Source organism: Schistocerca piceifrons, chromosome 3, assembly GCF_021461385.2.
Source record: "Schistocerca piceifrons isolate TAMUIC-IGC-003096 chromosome 3, iqSchPice1.1, whole genome shotgun sequence".
Lineage (NCBI taxonomy): Eukaryota > Metazoa > Arthropoda > Insecta > Orthoptera > Acrididae > Schistocerca > Schistocerca piceifrons.
In genome coordinates, this window is record NC_060140.1 from 129654023 (window position 1) to 129679695 (window position 25673).

The 25673-nt window shown below is 43.8% G+C and overlaps 1 protein-coding gene across 1 annotated transcript in view; it reads left to right on the forward strand.

The window, feature by feature from the left end:
• Nucleotides 1–251: 251 nt before the first annotated feature.
• Nucleotides 252–25673, forward strand: part of LOC124788459 — a gene marked incomplete at its 3' end in the record, with an annotated part of 52351 nt that continues 26929 nt past the window's right edge. Inside the window, exons 1-2 of the mRNA XM_047255730.1 lie at nt 252–464; nt 3657–3719. Of these exons, the coding sequence (XP_047111686.1) occupies nt 252–464; nt 3657–3719 (276 nt within the window). The remainder of the gene's footprint in view (nt 465–3656; nt 3720–25673) is intronic.

A 25673-nucleotide genomic window follows, 5' to 3' on the forward strand; every position in this document is an offset into this window, starting at 1 on the left:
CGGATGTTCTGGTACCATTGAAGGTGGTACTTATGCCAACCGGCCGTTGTGGCCTAGCGGTTCTAGGCGCTTCAGTCCGGAACCGAGCTGCTGCTATGGTCGCAGGTTCGAATCCTGCCTAGGGGAATGTGTGTGATGTCCTTAGGCTAGTTAGATTTAAGTAGTTCTAAGTCTAGGGGACTGATGAACTCAGATGTCCCATAGTGCTCAGAGCCACTTGAACCATTTTTGAACTAGTGCCGCTAGAGGTGATGGTGACATCTGAGGGGATGGTGTCACTGGAGGTGATGGTGACACTTGAGATGATAGGGCCCGAGGAGACAATGGGGGCAGTGGAGGCACGATGCCCTCGAGGTGATGTTGCCAGAGATGATGATACCAGAGGCATTTATCTCAGTAGTGGTGTGGATGGTCCGATGAGATTGCCCTGGAAAGGGCTGGAGCCCACAGTAGAAGTGGGAAAGGTTATAGAGGTGGCCTAATACAATGGATTTATGGGTATTTAGTAAGATGTTGCACCTGGAGGAACGCCGAAGACCAATTATGCTGATAAGAAAGAAGGACTGGCAAGATGTCAAGGGAAAGCGTCAAGCATGATGCAGAATGTATACTATGAAGAAGAGCACTGACAATGTGAGAAGCAGGAAGGGCAGGCGTCGAGGAAGACGCCTTGGAATCTAGAGTGTCTGCTGGAACACGAAAATTGTTATAGTAGGCATTGAGATGGTCACATAAGTAAACATACAACAGGATGAAAAGCTGTACCTAGATTAAGGAACAGGTTAAACTGCTAGGTTATGGACCTGAAGAGGTCGACGTAAGCACAGAATAAGCAAAGAGAACAGCGCATTGTCCAACTTGAATAGTGGCGGGCAGAAACAGCACGAGGAATGTAGGCATGGCTCTAACTCGTTTGAATTCCTGAAGGTTTAACGGCTGCGTCGTCGCTGCCTGGGTTGGAACAACAGGCAGATGGATTAACATGTGTAAGGGAAGCTGAGAGTCTCGTTGTAGGCACTGTGAGCGAGGGCTACTGTGCCGTACTGAAAAGTGTGTGGCGAAAAAGTCAGCAAGTCCGGAGAATGGAGAAGGAAGCTGACTCTAGGTAAGCATGAAAGCACAAAACGCCTGACAGTCTGGATGCTAGTCACTGTTGGGTCATCATTTCCCCAGCAAAGTGTCTTAGTTGGTATTGTAGTGGATACTAGAATGTTCAGTCCATTTTGTACATACCAGTTGAACTACCGAAACACTTCGTCCCACACGAGTAGCAATTTCCCGGATGAATTTCTCCACATTTTATCATGCCAATAATGCGCCCCGTTTCGAACTCGCTGATTCGATGGTACGGTTCGCGCGTACTTCTGCGAGACATCCTACACGTCTGCTCGATTCACGCTGATCTATTACCGTCGGTTTATAAGACAACGAGAAGCGCAGGCACATTTTACCGGTTGGTGGTACTGTGCCGCAATTTCGATATTGACCTTGAACCTGCGGGCCGACGTAGTTCAAATGCTAATAATTCCTGCAGAACATACTAATGTACATGTCCTGTGAATATGAACAACCCATCTCGTTCGAGTACTGTTTCTTTTCTCAACTACAGTGTATTTATGGTAATTGGAAGTTATCACCAAAAACAGCGTCGGAGAATACCGGGTTCAGCTGGGTAAACTTCCCACGTAACAGCAGGAGACAACTACCATAGCGACAGGGGACAATTAGAGGCACTATTACTAGAGAACGTGACATACACTGAGATGAAAGAAGTCTTGGGAAAGTGATATGCACATATACAGATGGCGTTAGTATCGGGTGCACAAGGTATAAAACGTGCCTTGGTGGAGCTGTCATTTGCGCTCTTGTGATTCATATGACAGCGTGTCCGAAGTGATTATGGCCTCACTACGGGAATTAACAGAAGTTGAACGTGGAATGGTGGTTGGAGATAGGCGCATGGGGTATTCCATTTCGGAAATCATCAGGGAATTCGGTATTCCAAATCCACAGCGTCACCAGTGTGTCGAAAATATCAAATTTCTGGCAATACGTCTCACCACTGACAACGCAGTAGCCGACGGCCTCCACTTAATGACCGAGAGCTATGGCGTTTGCTAGTAGACAAACAACACTGCGTGAAATAACTGCAAATATCGATGTGAGGGGTATCCTTTAGAATGATGCTGCGAAATTTGGCACTAATGTGCTCTGGCGGCACACGATCTACGAGATTGCATTTACTAACAGCACGACCTCACCTGCAGCGCCTCTCTTGGATTCGTGACCATATCGGTTGGACTCGACTGGAAGATGTCCCGATTTCAGCTGGTAAGGTAATGGTGCTGTTGTTCGAGTGCGGCGCTGACCTAACGAAGTCATCGACACAGGTTGTCAACAAGGCACTGTACAAGCTGGTGTTGTCTCTGTCCTCGGGTACAACTGAATCCATCACTGACTGGAAATAGTTATGGTTCAAATGGCTCTGAGCACTATGAGACGCAACTGCTGAGGTCATTAGTCCCCTAGAACTTAGAACTAGTTAAACCTAACTAACCTAAGGACATCACAAACATCCATGCGGGAGGCAGGATTCGAACCTGCGACCGTAGCGGTCTTGCGGTTCCACACTGTAGCGCCTTTAACCGCACGGCCACTTCGGCCGGCAAATAGTTATGTTCGGCTACCTGTAGACCATTTACTGCCATTCATGGACTTCATGTTCTGAAACAATGTTGGAATTATTATGGATGACAACGCGCCATGCGACTGGTTTGAAGAACATTCTGCATATTTCGATGATGATGATGTTTGGTTTTTGGGGCACTCAACTGCGTGGTCATCAGCTCCCGCTCCAGTCTTTACACAGTCCAAAGTTTTTTACTCAGTCCAATCTATCCACTGTCATGAACGATGATGATGATGACGATGAAATGATGAGGGCAACACAAACACCCAGACCCCGGGCAGAGAAAAATCCTCAGCCCGACCGGAAATCGAACCCAGTACCCCGCGATCTAGAGGCAGGAACGCTAGCCACTAGACCACGAGCTGCGGACTGGGCAATTCGAGCTCATGATTTGGAGACTCACATAGGCCAAAATCAATCCCATCGAACATTTACGGAACATAATCGAGAGGTCAGTTTGTGCACAAAATCTTGGGCCAGCAACACTTTCACAATGAAGGACTGCTATAGAGGCAGCAGAAGACTTCCAGCGACTTCTTGAGTCCACGCCACGTCGAGTGGCTGCACTGCGCTGGGAGAAAGCAAATCCGACTTTATATCAGGAGGTATCGAATGACTTTTGTCCCCTCAGTGTATAAGCACAGTTCTTAGACGTCTGGAGCAAAATCGTAATAACCGAACAACAGGTGATCAGCAAGTATCAGAATAAAAATGCTTAGTTACACGACTAAATCATAACAGGGACATAAACTTACTCGCTGTAAGAGCACTATTTGGTGGCGTAACAGAACACCTGATTTACGTAATCCCTAGCCTCCACTATACCGTACTGAAGTACATGATGACAGAAGATAATGAGAGGAGAAATGACAAAAGTGAAAGAGAAAGTTCTCTCCATTTGCTGGACCATCCTATAACACCTTACATTTAATCCGCTAGCTGTCTCACTTGTCGTCCTCTGTTTCAGGCTGGTGACGAGCGCTGGGTCCTGCCACAAGCCTGGATACGCCCTATGGGTCCCCTGAGCCCGGTAAGTAGTTCTTAAGTAGGCTGCTAACGCTGTATTACCTTACTAGCCTTCACTCCAAACAACTTTCCTCTTTGCAATAAGATATTACTTCTAGTACAGTGCTATACTGGTTGGCACAAACTCCTGATCGTAGATCGTAGAAAGCCACATGAATACTAAGTTGAAGAACAGGAGTGAAACTGTATATGTTAGAGATAAAGCAGCATAATCGCAGTACAAAATCATTATGTTTGCAACTAAGTTACACAATCTGAGCAGACGTATGTGGATACCTTTTAGCAGATATTAATATGAGGTGCGTCAATCCTTCGTTTTTATGACGGTCTGAACTCGGTTATGGTCAGGTGTCTCATTGTCTATGGAGGAATGACAGCCCATTGTCTTTCAAGAGCCGAGATCAGAGGAGGCAGTAATGGAGGACATCCCAGAGGTTTACCATTTGGTTCGTATTTGGACGTTGGACACGCCAGTCCATCTCAGGAATGTTGTTTTCCACAAAATATTGACTCATAATTTCTGTTTTATGACATCTGGCATTAGCAAGCTGCTACAAAAGAATTATCCTCTCCTAACCGTTCCTCCGCAGCATGCAGTACACTCTGCTGCAAAATTTGTTCATGTACTTCCGCATTTAGAGTCATCTTATCTAGGAGATACAACCGTAAGAGCACCTCTTTGGTACTTCACTGTTGACACCAAACAGATGCAGATAGTTTTCTTCAGGCATCAGGCAAACTCAAACACTTCTACGGGATTCCCACAAGATATAGCACGAGTCATCAAATCGTTCGTTCCCAGCCACCTAATGTCCAATGGCGTTGGTCTTTATACCACCTTGAATGTTGTTTAGCCTACAGATACGTCTGGGTTATGAAGACGTGCTCGACCGTAGAACCCCGTTATTTGTAACTCCCTACGCACGGTCACTGTACTAGCTGAACTGCTGGGAGCACTTCGGAACCCATGACCGATTGCTTGCGCTGACTTCATTATGAAGTTTTTCACAGCAACCCCCCCGCCCCACACACCTGCGACGCTCAACAGTCCCTGTCCGTCAGTATATGAGGTCCACGAGGTCTTAATTTTACTGTGGTTGTTTCTTCGAGTTTCCACTACGCGACAGCATCAACAGACGACTTTGGAAGCTTTATGAGCATTGAGATGTCCCTGATGGATTTCTTACTTATCTTATATTTCTGGAGAACATTCGAAAGAATGTGATTGTCTTGTTCAATGCCCAACGAGTTGAAGATTTTCAGCGTTACTACCAACATAGGGTAACAACCGCTCCGACGGTATGTAGTTGCCAAAGAGAAATACTTTGAAGGGGACAATACTGTTGCTTGAAAAAAAAAACCACTCTCATTACTTTTCCACACACCTCGTATATTACCGAGGCACAGTATACTGAGTACGTCAGCTATAGGTGTTACTATTTTTATCGTAATGTAATTCTTCTGTGCTAGACCAACTGTAATGTTAACTCACAGAAGGCGTCTTGTTAGATCCGTGATTAGTCTGGTATAGGAACTGAACATGATACACAGAAAGAAGGAATATGAAACTGCCCTTTTAAAAATGTGTCCATGCGTGAGGATATCGCACACCAATCTATCACCACCGCACAATCGTACAAACGACAAATATTGATGTAAGAAATTCGCTATGGGAAACAATTGTATGTACTCAAAGTGATCTGGACACGAAATTTACTGCGAATACGACGCAGAATTAGCTCCTCTCCTAGCTTGTATTTACCGAGAACCTGTTGCGCAGCGAATAATGCCACATATTTGAAAGATCACTCCCGTTTACAAAGAAGAAACGCATTCAGAAAACTAGAGACCAACGTTGCGGACCTCCGTCTGTTGCTGCATCCGTGTGGGCTGTCTGAGTTCAAAATTACAGACGTTCGTGGAGGAAAATAAGTCTCTGTCAAGAATCAGCAGGTATTTATGTAAAGCCGACCGTATAAATGGTTCAAATAGCTCTGAGCCCTATGGGACTTAACTTCTGAGGTCATCTGTCCCCTTGAAATTAGAACTACTTAAATGTAACTAAATCACACACATCCATGACCGAAGCAGGATTCGAACCTGCGACCGTAGCGGTCGCACGGTTCCAGACTGTAGCACCTAGAACCGCTCGGCCACCGCGGCCGGCCCGACCGCATAAACTACAGCTTGTTTCACTCATGTACGATGTCTTGGAAGCAAAGAATGCATTTGTATAGGTTGACCTACTCTTCGTAGATTTCGGCAAATCATTCAGTTATATGTCATATCACCAGACAATAAACGAGGTAGGACTACCTTCGAAGACATGCAGTTGACTCTACAAATATGTGACAAATAGAATCCAATACATTATACGGGACGGCGAATGTTCAACAGGAACGAAAATAACGTGAGGAATTCAGATGTTCTTGATGATATGACGTGCCCTTCATGTTTGCACTGATCTTGGATTGATAATTATTGATTTTTCCTCTTGTTTCACTTATTATCTTGCGTTTCTCCGTATTTAAGGGATAGCAGCCAATCATTAGACTGTGAGGAAATTTGTTTATTTTAAATATGACATGACGATATGCAATGATGTTCATGATCTTCACATGCATGTTTTTGATATGACACGATACGTAGCACGGATGGAGGAGATTGTGTGAATTTGTAGAGCATAAGATCCAAAGATGACAACTTTGTCTTACCGGAACTGGTTAACGAAGTAAACGCTTTACTAACGATCTTGGTGTTTTGAAGTTTTCTTGAGTTTATGCGTGTTTCTTCGTGGCCTTTTCAAAAACTGCACTGCATATAGATAGACCTCATTTAGTTAGCTGCAATTGTCTGATCTTGTATCATCTCAATGCAGTTCGAAGTTGTTGTTGCCAACTCTGCGCAATTTTCCCGTTTTCTTCTGAACAACCTACCCTCTGTTAAAGCATAGAAGCGAGTTCGTGTAAAGCATCTTCTTCAGCTGCTTTCCGTGTTTCATCAGAAAGCTGTCACCTGTTTAGATACCGAGCTCCTGACATGATATTTCACGACATTGTTCATGCTCCTATTCAGAGATTCACCTTTCCACCGACCATTCCAGTTCTCTTCTTGTCACTGGAAGCCTTTGGTCCAAATTTGATTTCACATTGTTCATGCCTATTCTGACGTAGCAGAACATTCCAGCTGATCTCGGTGCTCTTTTTAATTTCTGGGTTAGAATCATGTTTTAATTCATTCTTACTTTGCTCAGTTTCCGTTTTAATTTCTTCTAAAATGGACTGGGTTCTGACCTAGAATAAGAACCTGTCCCGAACTGTTCCCTACTCTAGTGAATCGCATTCCTTACAGCTAAGGTGAAGGTTTCCTGATTCCATTCCCGAAGACCCCTCAGTGTATTGTTTGTTGGAATGGGCTGGAAATGGAATCACTCTGGCTCGTGAGGTCAAATTATGAGCTGCTCATTTAAATAACTCCAAAACTTCACACGTGAAGTGTCGAAACGACGTCCGATCGATAGACCTCCAACTATATGGAAGCCGAACTGTGATCCAATTATTATTGTTGTCTGAGAGCAATCGTCCTTCTCGGATCCTACTGAGACCCGATCTTGACCATTTTACTCAACACGCCTCTCTTCGTATGCTGTAGCTCTATGAACCTATCGTCAAGTTAGGCTCTCAAGTAATTAATTATGTTCTTTGATGATTGACATATCAAAATAAGTATCATAATGACATTGGTTTTATTCTTTGGTGTAGATTCTCCACACTAAACATTGTAGCGTTGCTACCTGAATATGAATTGAGCAGTCCTGACGTCAGGTATCATATAAAATGTTGCTCAGTAGAACACACTCTCTAGGTCGCATTGTAGTTAATTTGAGCAGATGACTGGTTTCAGCCCAACAGCTGTTGATGTCTGTAAAGCTGAACACCTGCAACTGCTGAAATAAAATAAACTGTATTGAAGATGCGAAATTTATAGTTTATGATGTTTTGTCGATCGTTTGTCGTTTCCAAAAGTCAAAGTGGCCTCACTGCAGGATATAAAACGGTATAAACATAGTCATATTGCATCTTGAATATACAATACTGCTAACTGTTTGTAAATCATGTTGCTTCTGAGAAAATATTTCTTTGTGCATGCTAAAATATGAAACAAACAATGCATTCAACTAAGTTTACAAATAAAATGAGTGCAATAAAGAGATGCACTTTACCGTTTATTATTGTAATAAGTGGCAACTGCCATTCAGTTGTGCTTTCCCAGATGCACTGATAACAAGTACGTTCTGTCGATTTTTATTATGCAAAATATTGATTGTGTTTGCATGCAAGTGATCAGATGATATGACGTCCTGAAATATTTATAAAATCTCTTTGTTTAACATTTGTTGTTGCTTCTATTTCAAGTGTAACGCTTCATAACGATTTTTGTATACCTTGCACTCTTTCTGTCACCTTAATGGACCCTGATAGTATTTTTAGATCGAAACGCACTTCTGTCACATAAATTGTTGAACCCTGAAAGCAACCAGCTGATACATATAAATAACACATGAGCATGGATCTAAAAATGTAACTGTAAGCAACAAACTACTATATAAGCAATTACAGATCATACAAGCAGGAGTCCGCGATAAACCTTTAGCTTCGAGTAATTAGTCTGCGGTTTTGTAACTTACATTTGAGATTTACTCCATAGTATCTTTTCTCTTAAGTTCAGGATTGGTTTCTTTTGATAACATGATAACATTTGTCATAGTCGGCGATGGTGAGAAAATGGTGCTTTAACCCACTATAATTACTCTTCTAGGATTTTCGTTCGGCTGTACCTATAAAATTGTTTTAATTTAAGTTTATTATTTCTTAAACTTTCTGTCTTCATTGTAAACGTCCATTAAATACAGTTGAATGGTGGTTTCGAACAACTGACAGTGTAGCGTAAATCAGAATTTGTCTTCCTTCATGTGTCTACAACTGCGAAACGATTCTTTTGAGATATTTGGCCCACTCTGCATGAGGTTGGGCCATTACTTACCTGAAATGTGAGCGCGATCTTGAAATCATTTTAATTAAAGTAGTTGAAATTAATTTTAAAGTTACTGCAAGACTTGAAACATGCGTAATAATACCTGAAACTCATTATATGCAAATCAGTTCTGCTTCATTTTTTATGAGAGGTGGAATGAAATATTATGTGTATAAATTTAGTGAAAATGTAAACTTCTAGAGGTATCCAAAAGCAGCACGAACTTTGAGGCTGCCATTTATTGCGCTCAAAAAGAATCACATTGCTAACTGCAAGCTAAATCGCCTAATTAAAGTGAGACAAATATTCAAGGCTTACGCGGCAGCCACTTGTAATTCGCCGCATTTAACTTTTCTCGTACACGAACAAGTAGAGTTGAGATTCGTAGTAACTGCTTTAAGAACAAAAACCCAATGCATGGCGTACAACGTCGACAACAAGAGGTTCTACGTTTATGGAGCTTGTATGTATTCATGTACAGTACACTTCACTTTCAATAGTTTCCTCTTTGGTTTTCCTTTTCTTCTTTTTTCTTTTTTTACAGCAGCGTGTAAATCTAAACCTATCATGCTAAGACAAACGCTTTCAGAGACAGAGAAATATTAATAAAAAACAGACAGTACACGCAACATTCACACAAATTTCGATATCATGCGTTCATGTTAACTCTCTACCGCCGAATTCCTTATCAGCGATAGAGGGATGGATTTTGAAGTTTTTTTTTACCTTGTTCACTAATTTTTTACCTCAATTCTGGTAGGGGAACCACCAGCTATGTGCGATGCAGTCTTCTTTTGATCCCATTTCAAGGGCTGTTAAATTAAAAAGAACATTTTGATCGAACGCTACCAAATTGAAATCCCATGCCTAAGGATATGTTAATTATGTTTATGCGAGGTTATTTTCAGTATATTCCGCTCGGAAGAAATCTATTACTACAGATGGGGAATGGTGTGACTACTGCTAACACAATTCTTCAGATACGTACTGCAACGCATTATATCCAGGGGAGGTGAACGTGAAGCTTATCGCTATCTCTCAGACTTCGCTAGAGTCGAGTGAGGGGCGTGAGGCATGGCAACAAGCTAAGGAGTGGATTGTTTAAATGACTCTGATAACTAGACATCTTCATCCACATCTACATGGATATTCTGCAAATAACGTCTAAGTGCCTGGCAGATGGTTCATCAAACTATCTTCACAATAATTCTCTATTATTCCAATCTCGTACAGCGCGCAGAAAAAACGAACACCTATACCATTCCGTGCCAGCTCTGATTTCCTTTATTTTATTATGATTATCGTTTCTGTAGATAAACACTCCGTCATCAGGCCACAAGTGGCCCATCGGGACCATCCGACCGCCGTGTCATCCTCAATTGAGGATGGGGATAGGAGGGGCATGTGGTCAGCACACCGCTCTCCCGGTCGTTATGACGGTTTTCTTTGACCGGAGCCGCTACTATTCGGTCGAGTAGCTCCTCAATTGGCATCACGAGGCTGAGTGCACCGCGAAAAATGGCAACAGCGCATGGCGGCTGGATGGTCACCCAACCAAGTGCCGGCCACGCCCGACAGTGCTTAACTTCGGTGACCTCACGGGAACCGGTGTATCCGCTGCGGCAAGGCCGTTGCCTTTTCTGTAGATAGGCGTCAACAAAATATTTTCGCATTCCGAGGAGAAAATTGGTGAATGAAATTTCTCGAGAAGTTTTGCCGCAACAATAAACGCCTTTGTTTCAACGGTGTCTACAACAAATTCTGTATCATTTCGTTGACACTCTCTCCCCTATTTCGCGATCACACGAAATGTGCTGCCCTTCTTTGAACTTTCCCGATGTACTCCGTCCCACACCGCGTAGCAGTATTCTAAAAAGAGGACAGAAAAACTAGTGTAGGCAGTCTCTTTAGCAGATCTGTTACATTTTCTATGTGTTCTCCCAATAAAACCCAGTCTTTGGTTAGCTTTTCCCACAACATTTTCTGTGTATTCCTTCCTCTTTAAGTTGTCGTAATTATAATTCCTAGGTGTTTAGTTGTATTTATGGCTTTTAGATTTGACTGATTTATCGTGCAAAAGAAGTTTAATGGATTCCTTTTAGCACTCATGTGGATCACCTCACATTTTTAGTCATTTAAGGTCAATTGCCAATTTTTTCACCATACAGATATCTCTCCTAAATCTTTTGCAGTTTGTTTTGATCTTTTGATGACTGTACTAGTCGATAAACGGCATCATCATCTGGAAACTACCTAAGACAGCTGCTCATATTGTCTCCCAAATCGTTTATATAGATAAGGAACAGCAGAGGGCCTATTAAGTTACCTTGGGGACTTTCCGTCAATTTATACCTACTGTGACCTCTCTGACGAATCCAGTCACATAACTGAGACGATATTCAATAAGCACACAGTTTCACTACAAGCCGCTTTTGTGGTACAGTATCAAAAGCCTTCTGGAATTCTAGAAATACGGAATCAATTTCAAATCCCTTATCAATAGCATTCAACAACTTGGGGTGAGTAAGGAGCTATTTCAAAATTGCTAAAGCTTTCGTGACCACTTGTTAACAAACTGCCTATTGGCTTCTGTCTCGTGTTCTTCCGCCGACGTTCATCTCATGATTTTACTGACGTTTCTCCAGCACGAGTGGCTGGCATTGTCGAAGCTTCACCCTCCATTGCTGGTGGAGAACTGGAGCCGAGCATCCGGTCGTGACTTCTTAAGGCTTCTTGCCTTGGTGTGTCGTAGGTTAAGCAGCCTATACTGCTGCTCCTACAACGGCCTGTAGACTTTTCTTTCATCTCATTTACGGATTTCCTTCTTGGTGTCACTGGTATTAGCATTCTTGATTCTTTTGCTGCTGGTGCGTGTACGCTACCCACGCTCCACGTCCGGCCAGCGTGTGGTCGGTCGCCAGTAGACTTGGTTCCCAAGGCCACTGACACGCTGATTGTTGGAGTCTGTCGTTAGCGCAAAAAAACTTGCAGCTAGTTGCTGGAAGCGCTGTTTAAGCGGCGGTATCCCGCCAAGTACGTGTAGTTCCTTCGTGTGGAAGTCACGTGGCAGGCGCAGTGCAAGCCTGAGGGCTTTGTTCTGCACGGTTTGTAGCAGCTTCACTGATGTGTCGGCCGCGTTTCCCCAAGACTATGGCCGCTTATTCCAACATTGCCCTGATGAGGGTCAGATACAGTGTTCTGCCGCAGTGTGGAGGTAGTGTTGACTCTGTGTTCAGCAGCGGTTACAGAAGGCGCATTCTGGCCAGCACCTTTGCCCAAATCTCCGGAATATGCGCCTTCCACGTCAGGCGCTGACCATTTAACGCCGATGACAGATCAGTGCGTGACCATTGGATGGGGCCACCCATGATCTACACCGACCAGATGTCCACGTGAAAATCACCGCCTGGCTCTTCCCTGCTTTGAATTTCAGTCGCCATTTGGTGGCCCAAGCTACGAGCTCGTTGGAGCCGAGCTCGCGGCCGCAGACCATATGTACCTGGCTCTCCAGCGTGCGAGAGCTTCTCCCCGGTCATTTCCGCTGCGGTTCTTCTCCTGCTCCCAGCGAAGGTTGTTCGTTGAGCGCGGGAAGCCAGGATCCGTTCACCTTACGGCTTTCTTCTTTGTTTTTGAAACACAGGAATAGCTTCAACAAAAAAGGAGACAGCCTTAAGGTGAACGGACCCTGGCTTCCCGTGCTGCAGCGAACGACCGTCGCAGGTAGCAAGAGGAGAACCGCACCGGAAATGACAGCGGAAGAGCCATCGACGTTGGCGCTCCAGGTACATATAGTCTGCGGCCGCGAGCTCGGCTCCATTCAACCACAAGCAATGGAGGGTGAAGCTGTGTCAATACCAACCATTCGTGCTGGTGAAACGTCCGGAAACTCATCATATGAACGTCGGCCGAAGAACACCAGACGGAAGCCAACATGCAGTTTGTCAAAGAGCTATTTGTGTTTCACAAGAACGATGTTTCCTTAATCCGTGTTGACTGAGTGTCAATAGACCATTCTCTTCTAGGTATTTCATAACGGTCGAATACAATATATATTCCAACATATTGCTGGATATCAACGCTAATGGTATGGGCCTGTAGTTTAGTGGTTCTAATGGCTCTGAGCACTATGGGACAACATCAGACCCCTAGACCTTAGAACTACTTAAACCTAACTAACCTAAGGACATCACACACATCCATGCCCGAGGCAGGATTCGAAACGGCGACCTTAACGGTCTCGTGATTCCAGACTGAAGCGCCTAGAACCATACGGCCACACCGGCCGGCGTAATTTAGTGGATTACTCCTGTGTGACCTGTGCAACGTTCAAGTCCTTGGGTAAGGATCTTTCGTCGAGCGAACGGTAGTAAGTGATTGTTAAGTATGGAGCTACTTTATCAGCATACTCTGAAAGGAACCTAACTCATATACAATCTGGACCGGAAAACGTGCTTTTGTTAAGTGATATAAGTTGCTTCACTCCTCCGAGAATATTTGCTTCTACGTTACTCATGTTGGCGGCTGTTCTTGATTCGAATTCTGGAATATTTACTTTGTCTTTTTTTGTGAAGGAATTTCGAAATGCTGTGTTTAGTAATCCTGCTTTGGCAGCTCTGTGATCTATAGTATCTCTGTTGCTATCGGGCAGAGAAGGTATTGACTGTGTCTTTCTGCTGGCATACGACCAGAATCTCTTTGGATTTTCTGCCAGGTTTCGTGACAAAATTTCGTTAAGGAAAATATTATAAGCATCCCTCATTGAAGTCTGCGATAAACCTTCATTTTCCCTAGAAGATCGTCAAACTCTGAGTTTTTGAGTCCGTTTAAATTTGGTATGTCCTTTTCGTTGGTTCTGCCACAGTGTTGTGACCCGTTTTGTGTACCAAGGAGGATCAGCTCCGTCATTTGTAAATTTATTTGATTTAGGAGTGGAGATGGTCTCTCAGGAATGCGTCAAGTGAATTTATATTTGCTTTTTTGAACAGGTATATTTTCAGATTATTTTTGGAGGATTTGGGGGTTACAATATTTAATATCGCTACAACAACCCTGTGTTCACTAACCCCTGTATCCTTTTTGATGCTTGTTATTAGCTCAGGATTATTTTTTGCTGAGAGATCAAGTGTGTTATCACAACCGTTTACTATTCGTGCGGCCTTGTGAACTAACTGCTCGAAATAAATTTCAGAGAAAGCATTTAGCATAATTTTGGATGATGTTTTGTGTGCACCTCCTGATTTAAACAAATATTTTCGCAAACGTATCGAGGGTAAATTAAAGTCACAATAATCTATAATTGTATGAGTCAAAGTGTTTGAAATTAAACTCATGTTTTCCTTGAAACTTTCAGCAATTGTATCGTCGGAATTGGGACGTTAGTAAATGGATCCAATTATTTTTTTATTCTGGTTGTCAAGAATGACCTCTGCCCGTACTAACTCTCAGAAAGTATCTACTAAAATTTCGCAACAAGCTAAACTACTTTTAATAGCAACGAACACGCCACCGCCAGCCTAATTTAGCTTATCATTTCCGAACACCGTTAGATTCTTCGCTAAAGCTCCGGCTGAACTTACCTCCGGTTTTAGCCTCTACCTATAACGATTTGGGCATCAGTGACTTCTATTAGCACTTGGAGCTCTGGTACTTCCGCAATACAGCTGCGACAATTTACAACAGAATTGTTATACAGATGTTTCCTGTATCTACGTTCTTCCTGTGTTCTGCCTGCACCCTTTGAGGCTAAAGCTCTGTGTTTTCCCGAGACCCTCTAATCTAAAAGAAACCGACCAGTCCACGCCACATTGTCCCTGCTACCAGTGTAGCCGCCTCCTGCGAGTAGTAGACTCCTAACCTATTCCGCGAAACCCGAAATCCCATAACTGTGTGGTGCAAGTCGAGGAATCTGCAGCCCACCCCGCGCAGAACTGTTTGAGCCTCTGATTCAGACACTCCACTCGGCTCTGTACCAGACGTCCGCAATCGGTCCTGCCGACTATGCTGCAAAGGGTGAGCTCTGCTCTCATCTCGCAAGCATGACTGGCAGTGTTTACCACTTCTGTTAGCCGCTCTCTGCCTTTCGCCATGTCTACAAAAACGTAGACTGAGAGCTTTCCTCTGAAACAGGACAGACGACAGCATATGGCTGACCGAAGGCGTCGCATAGACAGCACCTGGAACTTGCTTTTCAGACTGGGAAAGTCGTACATTGGGCCTCCTGGAAGGCAGATGACATCAACCGAAATCCGGACGGAGACTACAGGCAGAGTTTCACTAAGAACCGCTGGAACAGCTACTAGGCATCACTTACTACTAATGCCGTACCACGGGCAAGAGTGCCTTGTAGGCATTGGAACACTGATAGGCATTATGTTATGTTCAGCGATATCTCTTATCATAGCTAAGGTCAGATAGACACCGGCGTTTTTGTAGACATGGCGAAAGGCAGAGAGAGAAGCGATTCTCCAGATCCATACAAGTAACGAAATAATCATAGGGGATGTACACACCGTTTAGTTCAAATGTGTCTGAAATCTTATGGGACTTAACTGCTTAGGTCATTAGTCCCTAAGATTTCACGCTACTTAACCTAAATTATCCTAAGGTCAAACACACACACACACGTGCCCGAGGGAGGACTCGAACCTCCGCGGGACCAGCCGCACAGTCCATGACTGCAGTGCCTGAGACCGCTCGGCTAATCCAGCGCGGCAAACCGTTTAGCCATAGCCTACATGGCCAGTGTACAAAATGGCAGATTCCTGCAGGATAATGCACTGCACTGCAGTCCACCATACAAACTTGCACTGTACTGATATTTGTCAGGCTTGCCCAGTCACCATAGAGCATGTCTGGTATCAGTGGCAGGACATACATGTTCATACTAGCCACTAGCAAGGGATCTTCATGAACTCAAACAGCATACACATATTGACTCTCTGAAACCTCCCACGTTTCAGATATCAAGGGGAAAAAATACTATAGTAAATGTGATAATGACATTGTACCACATGGTAATCCATATTAAAAGTTATTTAGAAATTATCAGCATATCTCTACATGTAAACGTTCTATATCACGAAGACTATAGAGTCTGTATTTAATTTGTTGCTCTGTTCTTCGTAAAATGTCCTCTGTCACTATTGCAATCGTATCAGTCATACGACGTCTTAACATACTTCGGTCATCGGAGTACATGTGATATTTGCAGTAGGAGAAAACTGACGACACATTATTTACATATAATAAAAGAGTACAGGGCCTAATACCGAAACCCAGGGCGACTGATACGACCTGCCTCCATCGCGATTTTATGAGCGGACATGATGCACTGCTGGCGAGACGTCGGGTATCAGCGAAAACATTCTACATCAACATCTAATCTAAATCCATATACATACTACGCAAGCCGTCGTATGGTGCGTGGTGGAAGATATACTTTATCACTACTACCCACACGCTTTGCTGTTCCACTTGCAGAGAGAGAGATCGAAAAACGACAATCTGTGTACGAATGTATGAACCCAAATTTCGGTACCTAGTTTTCTTGGTCTTTACTCGAAATGTACGTTGGCGGCAGAAGAATTGTTGAAGTCAGCTTCAAATGCTGGTTCTCTAAATTTTCTCAGTAGTTTAAACGTCTTGTAATTCAGTTATCAGCTTGTAAAAACTTTACAAAATGCATGACACACAAGTTCTGACTGCATTTACGTTTTATTCCGACCGGTTTCGGACATAAACTACATTCACTGTCCTCTACGAAATATAAAACAAAAATCATGTCAAAATGAAGAAAGGAAATGACCTACAACGTCACAAGATTATTTCGAATGTAACAGTTGAAAAATCATTTACGTCGAAAAATTTATCTGCAGCCAACATTACATATGAAGACCACAAGAGTCATTTATTACGAACATTACAAGTATTATACCTGTGTAAAGTGCAACTAACTGAAGAAAACCAACACGAGTCATATGTTGGCATTACAGAGTAAACAGTCCAAAGAACAAGGACTACAGAGATATTACATTCGTTGGCAAGATGAACGTAGCACTAATCAAACATCTCATAGGAAAATCATATTCTAACTAATCATTTTCAAGAATACAAAAAATAAATATTTAATTAAATTGTATAAGTTTTTTAAACACTTAATTACTCCAAGATAAGAACATCCTTTGTCATCATGAACGCTAAAGAGTATCATCTTCACAATAAAATATAATGAAGTTATCAGAATACGTTTTAACTCAATTTACAAACTTTTGGGACAAAAGTAACATCTAGTAACACAATAATTATTAAACCAAATATCTGAAACATCCTCAGCAAAGAAAATCAGAAAGTATCATAGTCACAATCATGTGAAACGATAAGAAAAGGTCAGACCCGTAAGGCGGCTATCCCATGGAATAATCCGGATCACAATCCTTCAGAAACTACAAAACAGTATAAGGTTTGACCATACAGGAGGTTAACCATTAAGCACCAGAATCTTAAGCGTAGCTTTCAGGTACCTCACAACATATCATCGAACAAAATATATAACCATAAGTATAAAACAATATGGATTATAAATAATTCCTATAATGTTTAGGCCACAAACATCTCTAACAAAAAGTCATCTGTCACCCACATGGGCGGAGGAGCAACTTTTTTATTGATCTATGGGTAGGTTTTCAACTTTCTGGCCTTGTGTGTCAGCATGAATACATTAATTACTCTATGTGACTGCCCTAAGCTCACTGATTATTTTTCCTCTTAGCAAATTGTATTTGTGCTTCAATTTCGTACAGTTTTGGTGAAAAATTGCGCTGTCTGTAGGAGAATCTTGCCATAAACATTGAGAGTTGTATGTATCCTTCGAAGTTATTACTTGTCAGTATGTAAATGTATACACTTTCTTAATTTCATAAGCTGTTAGTTCATCACTTCTGAAGGATTGCGATTCTGATTCTGCCATGGGATGCCCCCTAACGGATCATACACGTTCTTAGCGTTTCACATGAGGGTGACCAAAATAATTTCTGATTACCATTGCTGTAGGTATTTCAGATATTGGGCTCGACAGTTACTGCGCTACTGGACCGTATTTGTTTCCCAAAAACATTCTAAATGGAGTTAATAACTTTTAGCCAAGTATGTTAGCATGAATTGGAAACTTATGTTATTTACCCAATTATGATAAATTGGTTATATTTTATTGTAAAGATGTTAGTCTATGGTGTTTATGAAGACAAATGATGTTGTTATCTTCGAGTGATTAAGTATGTTATAAAAAACTTACTCAGTGATATTTAAACGTTTATTAAATTATCTTCTTGAGAATTTTTAGTTAGAATACAATTTTTGCGAGATATATGATCAACGTTATCTTTATCCTGGCTACGAAGTGTTTACTATGAGTTTTGGGTCTGTAATACTCGTGTATGTCTCGTTTTGGCTCTCTTCACACAGATGTAACACCTGTAATGTTCGAAATGAACGATACTTTTACTTTCGGTATGTAATGTCGGCTGTAGACAAAATTTTAGCATAAAAATGTTATCTATTTTTACATTCAAAATAATATTGTGACCTTGTAGGTAATTTCTTTGCATTTTGACATGTTTCTTATTTTGTATTTCGTGCGGGATCGCGAACATGGTTTATAACCGAAAACGATCGGTATGAAATATAAACAAATTGAGCATTTGTGTGTCATGCATTTTATAAAGTTTGTCAAGAGCGTACCTCGAAAAGAGCGCCGTCTTCCTTCCAGGGATTCTCATTTGAGTTCCCTTCCCGACCGATGATTGATGTATACAGAAAATAATAGCGGTCCTATCACACGTCCCTGTCGCACTACTGACGATCCCCGTGCCTCTGGCGAACACTCGTCGTCGAGGACAACATACTGAGTTCTATTACGTAAGAGCCACGCGGAGTGGCCGTGCGGTCTGGGGCGCCATGTCACGGATTACCCGGCCTCTCCCGCTGGAGGTTCGAGTCCTCCCTCGGGCATTGGTGTGTGTGTGTTTGTGTGTGTGTGTGTGTGTGTGTGTGTGTGTGTGTGTGTGTGTGTGTGTGTGTGAGTGGGTGGGTGGGTGAGTGCGTTGCTCTTAGCATAAGTTAGTTTAAGGTAGTTTAAGCAGTGTAAGTCTAGGAGTTACCTCAGCAGTTTGGTCCCTTAGGAATTCACACACATTTACATTACGTAAGAAGTCTTCGAGCCACTCCCGTATCTGGGAACCTACTCCGTATGCTCGTACCTTTGTTAAAAGTTTGCAGTTAGACACTGTGTCAAATGCCTTCTGGAAATCTTGAAATACGAAATCTGCCTGCTGCCCTACATCCATAGCCCGCAATATATCATATAAGAGAAAGGAAAGCTGAGTTTCACATTAGCGCTGCTTTATAACAACGTACTTAGTCGTGGACATCAGCTTTTCGGCCTCTAGAAAATTTATTATATTCGAACTCAAAATATGTTCTTGAATTCTGCAGTAAACCGATACTAAGGCTCTTGGTCTGTAATTTTGCGTGTCCGTTCTGTACATGCAAGAGACACCTGCGGTATTTTCCAATCGCTTGGGGCTTTTTGCTGGGCGAGAGATTCGCGGCAAAGACCACCTAAGTAAGGGTCCACTGCCGTAGAGTCTCTTTGTAAATCCAAAGTGGGATTCCTTTCGGACCTAGCTACTTATTTGTTTTCACTTTTCTCAGTTGTTTCTCTAGCCAGGGATGCCTGTTACTATGTCGTCAATACGTGAGTCTGCGCGATGGACGAGCTGCAATATGTGTTTTACAATTTTCCTGCATGAACGATTTCTTAAACGCGGAATTTAAAACCGGCTTTCGTTTTACCATCTTCAACTGCCTCACCAAACTGGCCAACGATTGACTGCATGGAAGACGCAGACACGCTTACTAATTTTTCGTAGGACCAGGAATTTCTCTGGCTCTGGGTCACATCTTTTGCTAGGATATGACGGTGGTACTTGTTATATGCTTCAAGCAATCTCACTAACCTTTACCTGTACTCATTTTCGGGTTCTCTTTTGAACCGAGAGCCGTTGCTACCTCAGCAGTTTCCGAATTTCGTTGCTAAACCACGGTGGCATTCTCCGTCCTTAATCGGCAATTTACAATCTGTTTAAACTTTGTCCATAATCCCTCCATATCCACTGTACTGGAACCAAATGGTTGCAGTTCATTGTTAACAAAAGCTTTTATGTTCTCTCAACAAAAACACTCTCCTAGACTTCTCTACTGATTTATTAACTTTCGTAGCCACAATCGCTATGATATCATGATCACTACTCCCGCTCTCTGCACTGACGACATCTATAGGGTCCGGCCTATTAGTGGTTACAAGGTGTAAGATACTTCCATTACGTGTGGGCTGCCGAACTAGCTGCTCAAGACAGGTTTTAGAAAAAGTGCTCAGAAGTACTTCGCAAGACTGTCTGCCGCAACGATTCCATAGACGTCCCAGTAGGTTAAAGTCACCTACAGCCAGTACTGCATCATCTGGGTATTTTCGTACTACTGATCGTCGACTTTCATTGAATAACTCTAGAGCTGTCGCAGTGAATCCGGGTGGCCAGCAAAAACATACAAGGATTAATTTGGTTCACCTAGACCTGTTCAAAGCGACCAGATAACTTCACTGTCACATTCAAATTCAACCTAAATAGAGACAATATTTTTGTCAGCTGTAATGAACGCTGTCCCTCCTATGGCGTATAACTCGCTAAATACCTCAGTTTGAAAGTCGGCTTTACTCTGGCGCTGAAACTTCCTGGCAGATTAAAACTGTGTGCCTGACCGAGACTCGAACTCTGGACCTTTACCTTTCGCGGGCAAGTGTTCTACCATCTGAGCCCCCCAAGCACGACTCACGCCCCGTCCTCATAGCTTTACTTCTGCCAGTACCTAGCCTCCCACCTTCCAAACTTTACAGAAGCTCTCCTGTGAACCTTGCAGAACTAGCACTCCCGGAAGAAAGGATATTGCGGAGACATGGCTTAGTCACAGCTTGGGGGATGTTTCCAGGATGGGGATTTTCACTCTGCAGCGGAATGTGCGCTGATATGAAACTTGCTGGCAGATAAAACCTGTGTGCGGACCGAGACTCTAACTCGGGACCTGTGCCTTTCGCAGGCAAGTGCTCTACCATCGTCGTGCTCAGATGGTAGAGCACTTGCCCGCGAAAGGCAAAGGTCCCGAGTGCAGTACACAGTTTTAATCTGCCAGGAAGTTTCATATCAGCGCACACTCCGCTGCAAAGTGAAAATCTCATTCTGGATTCTCCGACGCTGTCTGATTTCCCTGTCTGCGTATCGATTGATGAATGTACATCAAAGTATAACTACCCCTTAGCCTAGAAAAGCCCCATGTGTGCCCTCCACAAGTACTCTGTTACCCGAACAGCTGCTTCCTCTGCATAGTGCACCCCTTACCTATCGAGTCCCACAATTTCCCACCGCATAAGGCAGGTCTATAAACCTGCAGCCAAGACTGTCACGGAGTGACGACTCCTTTGGTTGAGACCCTCCTCTCGGCTCCAAACCAAAGTACCCCGATTGTCTCTGGGAACAATGATGCAAATTGGAAGCCATAGTTGAACCCAGCACGCGAGGCCAACAGCCTTTACTTCCGCCAGCCTCCTGTGTGAACTGTGGATGGGTCCAGAACCCATGCGACAGGCTTTGTTGGTCCCAATGTGAGCCACAACTAGTAGACTACTGCACCATGCCGGCTTGATAGCCGCAGGCAAGGCCGCCTCGACATCTCCTATGAGGCCCCTTGGTAGACAATCCGTATGCATATTGGCTTTCTTTCCAGCCCTGAACACTATCTTTCTATGGGGCTCCATAAGACGCCTAACGCTGGAGCTCTCGATTACTAACAAGCCACTGCTCACGTGTGCCTGTTCGGACCCTACGGAAGTAAGTGACCACCTGCTCGCTAAAAGGGCGAATAGGCGACGCCACAGGCCCCGCTTCCACATTGGCCCTCCGCCTCGAACGAAGCAGATGCGTTACCACCCACTACTCACCCTGCAGCGAGAGTCGATCCATTGCGTGAGGTACACAAGGAGGTGCCTCGACAGAGGAGCCCGTAGGAGAAACGAGCGACCACTGAGGTGTCTCATGCGACATTCCAGATTCTCCGTCACTACTGCACCACGAGATAGCAGCCTGGAGGTGGCTGATAGTAGCCAAACAACAATCAATTTTCCGCAAACTGCGGCCAGCTCCTCTTGCGCCCGCACCAGAGTACGTACGTATTCTAACCATCCCAGCAAGCCTAACTGAAGAAGTAAACTACAAAAACTGGCAGAATCCTAGATATGCAAGTTGCTACCCTCTTGATGTGTCTCTAATGGACGCTGATGCCATATTGCTGGCTGTTCAGTGAGCAACTATTGCGCTGCAGACTGAAAGAATTTACCCTAGCAAATACGTGAGATTGAACCTCTTGAACAGAAAAACACACACGAAATTTAAATAGTATATACAACTAAGAAAATACAGGAAAAATTAAATATTTAAGTTGCTGCTCTGGTGACATCTTGAGGTGGGCTGAGTGGCTAACTGGGCTCACGTGCATTGCACATGACGAGAAATTTAGAATGCTAAGTTTGAGAAGCAAAATGTAAAACCGGCACAAATTAAAGGCTTTGCTGAAGTCTAAGAAGCACATGATAGTCAGCTCTTGTGCATCCAAGGTGAGCTTCAGGTCATCTGTTACCTTTAATAAGGCACATACTATGCCTGATTAGTATTCGTCCAGTAGGCTGTTTGTAGTATAATAGTTTGTTAGTTGGCAGTTGGCTATATATTCTAAGGTCTCAGACAGTGGAAGAAGAATACGCCTCGACTAACGCAGTATTATAAACTTAGCACAACAACTGTCTAATATATCAGACTGATTTTCATGTGCTGGATACGAAAAGTGTGTTCTATAAATGTATTGGAAACTGCATAATACGGTTATCAAAATTTTTGAGGACGGTTTCTTTTATGGGATACAGTTTTACTTCATGTCGTAAAGGCTGGAGTAGTGATTTGTGTGTTGACAATGATTATGGGTTTGCCATGGGTGATAGATCTGGAGAATGGGCCGCCCAGGGCAACATCGAACACTCTCAGTATGGAGGCAGCTCAATACAGCGAAGGTAACAAGCTCTTTTGCGTAGGCTTCGACGATAGAGCACAGCCACTGTCCTTAACGTGTTAGAAATGTAGAAATTACTGTATATGCCAATTATGCACGGTCGTGTTGTGTAGTCAGTGGTACTTCATAGCATCTTGTCAGATGCCAGAGCCATATGACGATGTCGCAGAGTGTCTGCCAATGTTCGTTCGCCACGGAGCCTGCACGCAGGGCTATATTCATCGTGATATTGTACCCAGAATCGGAAAAAGTCGACGCGGTGATGTCGCCGAGTCACCACAATCGGCGCTCATTTCTCTGCTGCCAAGCAAAGGGAATCCGCAACAGTGGTCGGCGCTGACAGCCTGTGGTGCTCTAGGCGTTCACGCACAGCCCGTGTGAGTACTTGTCTTGCAGCAAGAAAACTTATTTTCTGACTTCTGACGTTTCTGTACTTACTCGGACACACTATCAAACAACACGTTCTCTCGGGCGCTAGCCTAGTTCAGCTGTGGAGATCCACCAAGACGTTGAGTATGGCCCTCCTGAACCCAGCAACTTAACATGTGCCACAATATTGCAGGGTGATAAGCTACAGTATCGATAGGCAACTGTCGGCTTCCACCATGTGCTTGTAGACATTTCTCTTTCTTCCACGGGGCATGTAACAGTCTTCTCACAATCATCAGTCAAAGGGGTTTTCGAAGTAAGGAACCCGCTGCGTAATCTTCCCGTGCATACAGACTGCAGATGGCATTCTACCTACCAACATTTTGCTGTAGTGCTGAGATGCTTATCACTAACATATCAGGCGGCCGCGGTGGCCGTGCGGTTCTAGGCGCTTCAGTCCGGAACTGCAGGACTGCTACGGTCGCAGGTTCGAATCCTGCCTCGGGCATGGATGTGTGTGATGTCTTTAGGTTAGTTAGGTTTAAGTAGTTCTAAGTTCTAGGGGACTGATGACCTAAGATGTTAAGTCCAATAGTGCTCAGAGCCATTTGAACCACTAACATATCCAAACAAGTAGAGCACCTCATGCCAGTTCGACAGTTCTTGCACCACGCCTTCATGATGCAGCAGTTTCAGTGCCTAGCAGTGTACTTGACTACCTGTTGCAACCTGTGTTGTGGTCCTGAGTAATATTAAAGGAATGACTATCTGCCTTCAGAAAAGGTGAACGCACCACAGAGGTCGTGTTAACGGCACTGTTAATAGCGGAAGAAAGACTCACGACACGTCAAGAGACTGTCATTGGATCCGATGACTTGGAAACAGCGTTCGAAAATGTAAAAAAATGCAGAAATTAAACTGTTATCGAAACAGGTATAAACTGTACAGAAAAGCGGGCAATCTCAATAACAAATTTTAAGAAAAATGGGACTAAGCTATGCAGAAAGACGGTACGGAAAGGGAACAGCAAGAATTGAAGACCAGATTAAAAACGGTGTAATGCAGGGATGTGCTTGCGTACAGACTGTACATTGAGGTGATTTTTATTTATATAATATCGTGTCGGATGTCCGTTTGCCCTGCATTGTAGCAACTCGACTTCGCATGGACTCATCAAGTTGTTGGAAGTCACCTGTAGAAATATTGAACCATGCTGCCTTTGTAGCGGTGCACAGTTCTGCAAATGTAGCTGATGCATGATTTTTTGCAAGATCTGACCTCTCGATTCTGTCCGATAAATGTCCTACGCAATTCACGTCGGGCGATCTGGTTCGCCTAATCATTCGCTCGATTTGTTCATAATGTTCTTCAAACCAGTCGCGAACAATTATGGCCCATGTTGGGGGACCCACTGAGTGGCTGCAGATGGTCTTAAAGTAGCTGAACATAAACATTTCCAGTCAACGGTAGGTTCAGTTGCACCAGAGGACGAAGTCCTTTCCATGTACACACAGCCGACACTATCAGGGAGACACCACCAGGTTGCACAGTGCATTGTTGTCAACTGGGGCGATGATGTCGTGGTATCTGCGCCATACTCGAAACCTACCATCAGATCTTACCAAATGAAATCCGGACTCAGCGGACCAGACCACTGTTTTTCAGTCGTCTAGAGTGAAACAGTTATGGCCACAAGCCCGGGAGAGGCGCTGCAGGCGATTTGCTGCTAGCAAAGACACTCGCATGGGCCGCCTGCTGCTACAACCAATTAACAACACCAGCGCTGTCCTAGTTGATACGTTCGTCGTATGCCCCACATTGATTTCTGCCGTTATTTCATGCAGTGTTACTTCATGCAGTGTCTCTGGTCTCACTCGTTAAGGTCCTCGGCCATTGCATTACCCATGATCAGAGTTGATGCTTGAAATTTCGTATTCTCGGCACACTCTTGACACTCTGGATTTCGGAATATTGAATTCCCCTAACAATTTCTGAAATACAATGTCCCGTACGTCTAGCTCCAACTACCACTCCGCGTTCAACGTCTGTTAATTTCCGTCGTGCGTCCATATTCATGTCGCAAACCCTTTCACAAGTAACACCGCAGTACACATGGCAGCTCCGCCAACGCATCGCGCTTTCATACGTTGTCTACGCGATACTGCTGCCATTTGAATTTATGCGTATCACTGTCCCACGAGTTCTGTCTCCTCCGCCGGCCACTGAGGCCGAGCGGTTCTAGGCGCTTCAGTCCGGAACCGCGCTGCTGCTACAGTCTCAGGCTCGAATCCTGCCTCGAGCATGGATGTGTGTCATGTCCTTAGGTTAGTTTGGTGTAAGTAGTTCTAAGTCTAGGGGACGCAGATGTTAAGTCCCATAGTACTTAGAC